The sequence below is a fragment of the Pan paniscus genome, chromosome 3 (genome assembly GCF_029289425.2).
Source record: "Pan paniscus chromosome 3, NHGRI_mPanPan1-v2.0_pri, whole genome shotgun sequence".
NCBI lineage: Eukaryota > Metazoa > Chordata > Mammalia > Primates > Hominidae > Pan > Pan paniscus.
The window spans coordinates 67,677,130-67,684,508 of NC_073252.2; the positions used below are offsets into that span (position 1 = coordinate 67,677,130).

A 7,379-nucleotide genomic window follows, 5' to 3' on the forward strand; every position below is an offset into this window, starting at 1 on the left:
ATGCACACATGTTGATTTTTGACAGAAGTGACATTTTAGATCAGTAGGGAAAGGGATGATTGGAGAATAAATGACTATCCATATGGAAAGAAGAAAAAATTGAAGCCACTTCACACTATATAAACACAAACTGCAGAAAATGAAAGATAAATGTCAAAAGTGAAATGTTTAAATACCTAATTGAAATAACTCATTTGGAACGTCTTTAGGTTTAGTGGGATGAAAAAGTTTATTTAAAATATTTTTTAAGGCTGTTCTGCCTATGGAATAGCCATTCTTTTATTCCTTTGCCTTCTTAATAAAACTGCTTTCACTGTACTCTATGGAAAAAAACAAAAAGTACAATAAAATAAAATACATTTTTTTAAAAAAAGAGTTGACCATATAAGAAAACCTATAAATTTGACTGTATCAAAATTGAAAATTGTTATAAATCAAAAGATATATTAAAACAAGTGAAAATATTATAAACTGGGAGAAAATATTTGTGATACAGATAACCAACAAAATATTGAGATGTTATTTAAGAAAAAAAACTTTCCACAACTCAGTATGAAAAACTTTTAAAAGATAGAAAACATGTTGAAAGGCATAGAGACTTTCCACAGAAGAGAAAATGTATATGACCCATAAGAATATTAGTAGTGATTCCAGAAATACAAAACATGAACACAGTAAAGTACCAGTTTACATGCACTTAATAACAAAAATTAAAATGAATGACCACTTCGAGGGGAGGATATATGTCAATCTAGGTTTTATGTGAAGCCAGAGGTTTATTTAATTTGGTAGTTCATTCTCTAAGAAAAATAAATTTTAAAAAAAGCTAACAACAAATTATTTGCACTTTATAATATTTATTTGGAATGAGAAAAAGAAATCAAACCAAATTACAGTTTTTAAAAAGCTGACAATACCACAAATGACATAGGCCAAAATAAAAACCTTAAAAAATTTTCCTTTTGAACACATATATATAATACTATTTTCTTATATACTTTGGCTGCATACTTTTTAATTTTATAACAACAACTTTGAAGATTTTTGGCAAACAGATTAGAAAGATAATTCCAATTATTTAAAGATCATTATAACTTGGTTTTAATATTGATAGTATAGAAAAGTTTCAGCTTTATGACTAGTTATTAGTAATACCACATTGATTTTTTAAAGATTTTTGTCAAATTTGGGGAAACCTCTCTATGTTTATTTTCTATGTAAGTTGTGAGATTTTAGAGCATTTAAAGTTTTCTTGCGCAGGGAACTATATTAAAGAATTATGAACTCATTAACTAGATTATTGTTGTTAGCCTCCTCATGCGGTGTATTTTATGTTATATTCAACAAAGTTAGTATTTGGGGCCACATTATCAGGAAATATACATCATTTTTATATGAGCAATGGCATCTGGGACTTATAGAACACGATACATCAGATATAACAAGATATATTCCCATATGTTGAGACGCATAAGACATGAGACTTGAAGACACTGACATATTTATTTGTAGAATGCCTAAAGATTTATGCCGTACAGTGCTTAGACCTTCTAAAAGATTCTATTGTGTAAAATACTTTTAACAATTGCATATTTATAATTGTATATGTGAATCACTGAGTGTATACCTGATGACAGGAAACTTCTGTTTTGACTAAGCATCAAAAAGAAACAAATCTGGCTGGGCACGGTGGCTCACGCCTGTAATCCCAGCACTTTGGGAGGCCAAGGCAGGTGGATGACAAGGTCAGGAGTTTGAGACCAGCCTGGCCAATATGGTGAAACCCCATCTCTACTAAAATACAAAAAAATTTAGCTGGGCATGGCAACGTGTGCCTGTAGCCCCAGCTACTCGGGAGGCTGAGACAGAAGAATCACTTGAACCCAGGAGGAGGAGGTTGCAGCGAGTGAGACTACATCTCAAAAAAAAAAAAGAACCAAATCCTTTCCTTGCAATTTTAAGCATCTTTGATTGGAAGAATTTTACATTCATATAATTCAAATTTTATTTCTGCATTCATACATTTCCAAACTTATTTCTTCTCCACTCACACATGGTTTTTGTGCCAGGTACTGTAGAACAAGTTCTTATAGCAGGGCAACCTCAGGTCATAAGTCTTGTGAGATGATGCCAGCCGAGTCAGCACAATGCATAGCAGGAGGATTCCTGGAAGGCTTTCCTACACCAATATGGCACACAATAACTAAGTATCTAGGAAAGTGACTCTAGAAGCCACACAAACATATTCCCCTACACCTACTTATCACTTCAGCTTAACCCCCAAAATTCCAATGGCCATTTCATTGCATTTATCAGGTAGGGAAGTATGACCAAGGAAAAACTGAATGGGAAAAAGCAGCAAACTTAATCAATTGCAGTCAAGATGCCTTATATTGCATAGTTAACCAAAACATATGGCTAGTGAATATATTGCTAAGGCCCTTCCAAGGGCCTTGCTACATGTAAGAGAAACATCTAAAATTGGAAAATAAGAAAGTTGAAAGTAACAAATTTTTAAAAAGTTATAACCAAATTCTTATCAAAGAAAGCTGGTATAACTGTATAAATATTAGACAAAGTAGACTTTAAGTCAAAAAGTACAGGTAAAGATAGTGATTTCATAAAGATAAAACATAATCATTTTAATTTTAAAAAGGTATTCAGATAATAACAAAGCAAGAAAAAAATACACAAATCCACAAAGAAGCAAGTAAAATTTCCTTACAACATCTCTATTGAGACATAATTCACATAAAATAAAATTCACCTGTCTAAGATGTACAGTCCAGAGGTTTTTAATGTTCATAGAATTAGGCAAACATAACTACTATCTAATTTCAAAAACATTTTTATCACTCCCAAAAGAAACTCCATACACATTAGCAGTTACTCTCAATTGAACTCCTTCCCCAGCCTTTGGCAACCACTAATTGAGTTTCTCTTTCCACGGATTTACCTACTCTGGACATTTTATATATATGGGATTATATAATATGCAGTCTTTTGTGACTGGTTTCCTTCACATAGCACAGTATCTTTGAGGTTCATCCATGTTGTAGCTTGTATCATTACTTCATTCTTTTTCATGGCTGAATAAAGAATACACCATATTTTGTAAGTCCATTTATCAGTTAATAGACCCTTGGGTTTTTTTTTAATTTTGACTATTATGAATAAGGCATCTGTGAACGTTTTGGTGCAAGTTTTTGTGTGGATATGTTTTCAGTCATCCGGGACATGCTTAGGAAAAGAATTCTCCCATCATATATTAGCTTTATGTTTAACCTTTTGAGTAATTGCCAAACTGTCTTCTACAGTGCCTGTACCTTTTACAATCCCACAGGCAAGATTGGATAGTTCCAATTTCTCCACATCCTTGACAGAACTTATTATTGTCTGTCTTTTTTGTTTTAGTGATTCTAGTGAGTGTGAAGTGGTATCACACGGTGGTTTTAATTTGCATTTCCCTAATGGGTAGTGAGATTAATAATCTTTTCATAAGCTGATTTGCCACTTGTATACCATATTTGGAGAAATATCTATTCAGTTTTTTAATCCATTATTCTATCAGGTTGTTCGATGTTTTCTAGCTCAGTTGTAAGAATTTTTTATATATATTCAAGATACAAATCCCTTGTAATTTGCAAGTATTTCCTCCATTTTGTGGTGGTCCTTCACCTCTTTAATGGTGTGCATTAAATCACAAACATTTTTATTTTTGTTGACTTTTATGTGTTTTGTTCTTTTGTTGTTTATACTTAGGGCATCATAACTGAGAAACTGTTGACTAATCCAAAGTCGTGAAAATTTACTCGTGTTTTCTCCTAAGAGTTTTATGTATTTGTCTCTTAAGTTTAGATCTGTGGGCCCTTTTTAGTTAGTTTTTATACATGATGCGAGATAGAGAAATAAATTTCTTTTCCATGTGGATATCCCATCCACTTGTACTAGAACCATTCACAGAAACTCTTCTATCCTCGTTAAATTGGCTTGACAGCCTAGTCAAAACCAATTCATTGTAAATGCAAAAATTTATTCCTGGAATTTCAATTCTGTGTACTGATCTATATGTCAGTCCTTATGGTAGTATCACATTATATTGATAACTATCCTTGTAGAAAGTTTTAAAATTGGGAAGTCTGAGTTCTTCAATTTTGTTCTTTTTAAAATTTGTTTTGGTTGGAAAGCTAAACATTTCCATGTGAATATTAGAAACAGCTTGTTAAAATCTGTAAAACAAATCACTGGGATTTTGACATAAATTTAATTGAATCTTTAGATCAGTTTGGAGAGTATTGTCATCTTAGCTATACGTGTATAATACATAAGCAAAGAAAACAGTGATGTGACTATTAAAATATAGAAGATCTGTTCATCAAGTCACTATAAACTAAATAAAAACACAGTTACAAAAATGACACAAGATATTTTCAACACATTTATTTAAGAACTCAGATCCTGAATATATAAAGAATTCCTATAAATAAATTAGAAAAAGAAAGTGAACACAAATAAAATGGTCCCAAGACTAAAATAACTATTCGATGTAAATGAATATCCAAATGACCCAATAGCCATATGTAAATATACTCAACTTAATTACAAATAAAATAATACAAACTAAAAATAACATGAGAAAGCAGTACTTGGTTACCAAGCTAACTAAAATTGATAAGAATAAGAATAAGAAAATATTAGTGTTGGTGAGGATATGGGACAGCAGAAACTCATACACTGCAGGTGCATTCACTTTTGAAAATAGTTTAAAATTATTCAGTAATATTGAAAATAATTTGACATTATCTAATTAAAATAAATAAAGCCTAGATATTTTTGTAAATGTACATAAAAAAATGTACTATAATGTTCACAGCATCGTTGATGTTATAGCCCCAAACTGAAATAATCCAAATATCCATTAACAGTAGAGTGAATAAGTAAATGGTAGTATGTTGACAAACTAGAATGCTCTCCAACAATAAAAAATAGCTATAGATAGTCCCATCAATAAAATGGCTTTCATAAACATGAAATTTAGCAAAAAATAAAGTCAACAAAGGATTCAACATAATTTCAATGTAATGCCACTCAAAAAAAAGAAAAAACAATATTATAATTTTAAATATTTGCAAACAGATAATAATGCTGCAAAGAAAAAAATAAGAGTTGAAAGGAAAGGGTAAAAGCAAGAAGAAACATACAATAGGTCTACGAGTTAACTGGTGAGTTTCTAATTCCTAACTTGGTATTGTTTAGATGTGTGTTTGCCCGAATCCAGCAGCACATCAAAAAGCTTGCCCACCACCATCAAGTAGGCTTTATCCCTGGGACGCAAGGTTGGTACAACATATGCAAATTAATAAATCTGATTCATCACATAAGCAGAACTAAAGATAAAAATCACCTGATGATCTCAATAGATGCAGAAAAGGCTTTTGATAAAATTTGACATCCATTGTGAACTAAAAACTCTCAATAAACTAGGTATTGAAGAAACATACCTCAAAATAATAAGAGCCATATATGACAACCCCACAGCCAACATCATATTGAATGGACAAAAGCTGGAGGCATCCCCCTTGAAAACTGGCACAAGACAAAAATATCCTCCCTCACCACTCTGATTCAACATAGTATTAGAAGTTCTGGCTGGGGCAATCAGGCAGGAGAAAGAAATAATGGGCATCCAAATAGGAAGAGTGGGACTCAAAATATCCCTGTTTGCAGCTGACAAAGATGCCAAAAGCAGTTGCAACAAAAGCAAAAATTGACAAATGGGATCTAATTAAACTAAAGAGCTTCTGCACAGCAAAAAAAAAAAAAAAAAAAAAAAAAAAAAAAAAAAAAAAAAAAAAAAAAGAGTATACAGACAACCTACGGAATGGGAGAAAATTTTTGCAAACTATGTATCTGGCAAAGATCTATGTCCAGCATCTATAAGTAACTTAAACAAATTTACAAGAAGCAAACAAACAACACCATTAAAAAAGTGGACAAAGGACATGAACACACACTTTTCAAAATAAAACATATATGTGGCCAACAATCATATGAAAAAAAGCTGAACGTCACTGATCATTAGAGAAATGCCAATCAAAACCACAATAAGATACCATCTCACACGAGTCAGAATGGCAATTATTATAAAGTCAAAAAAGTAACAGATGCTGGCAAGGTTATGGAGAAAGGAATGCTTATACATTGTTTGTGGGAGTGTAAATTAGTTCAGCCATCGTGGAAGACAATGTAGTGATTCCCCAAAGACCTAAAGACAGAAATACCATTTGACCCCGCAATCCCATTACAGGGCATATACCCAAAGAAATATAAATCATTCTACTATAAAGACACATGCTCGTGCTCTTTCCGCCATCTTTCTGCACCGCCGCAATGGTGCGCACGAATGTCCTGGCTGATGCTCTCAAAAGGATCAACAATGCAAAGAAGAGAGGCAAACGCCAGGTGCTTCTTAGGCCGTGCTCCGAAGTCATCATCCGGTTTCTCACTGTGATGAAGCATGGTTACATTGGCGAATTTGAAATCACTGATGATCACAGAGCTGGGAAAATGGTTGTGTACCTCACAGACAGGCTAAACAAGTGTGGAGTGATCAGCCCCAGATTTCATGTGCAACTCAAAGATCTAGAAAAATGGCAGAATAATCTGCTTCCATCCTACCAGTTTGGTTTCATTATACTGACAACCTCAGCTGGCATCACAGACCATGAAGAAGCAAGACAAAAACACACAGGAGGGAAAATCCTGGGATTCTTTTTCTAGGGATGTAATACATATATTTACAAATAAAATGCCTCATGGAAAAAAAAAGACACATGCACTTGTATGTTCACTGCAACACTATTCACAATAGCAAAGACATGGAATCAACCTAAATGCCCATCAATAATAGAATAAAGAAAATGTGGAATAATAGGATGAAGAAAATGTGGAACCTATATACCATGGAATACTATGCAGCCATAAAAAAGAATAAGATCATGTCTTTGCAGGGACATGGATGGAGCTGGAGGTCTTATCCTTAGCAAACTAACACAGGAATAGAAAACCAAATACCACATGTTCTCATTTAGTGAGATCTAAATGATGAGAATACATGGATACATAGACGAGAACAACACACACTAGGGCCTGTAGCAGGGTGAAGGGTGGGAGGAGGGAGAAGATTTTTAAAAAAATAACTAATAGATACTAGACTTAATACCTGGGTGATGAAATAATCTGTACAACAAACTGCCATGAAACAAGTTTACCTAAGTAACAAACCTGCACATGTACCCCTGAACTTAAAAATAAATACATGAAATCAAATAAATGTGTGACTGCTTTACAATTATTCCTTAAACTATACATTTTGGGAT

General features: G+C 32.9%; 1 protein-coding gene across 1 annotated transcript; it reads left to right on the forward strand.

The window, feature by feature from the left end:
- Positions 1–4,527: 4,527 nt before the first annotated feature.
- On the forward strand, positions 4,528–6,828 carry LOC100985064 (small ribosomal subunit protein uS8-like). Its single transcript, XM_055111516.2, has one exon. The coding sequence runs from the start codon at positions 6,352–6,354 to the stop codon at positions 6,778–6,780; it is 429 nt and encodes a 142-aa protein (XP_054967491.1). The 5' UTR covers positions 4,528–6,351; the 3' UTR covers positions 6,781–6,828.
- Positions 6,829–7,379: the final 551 nt, after the last annotated feature.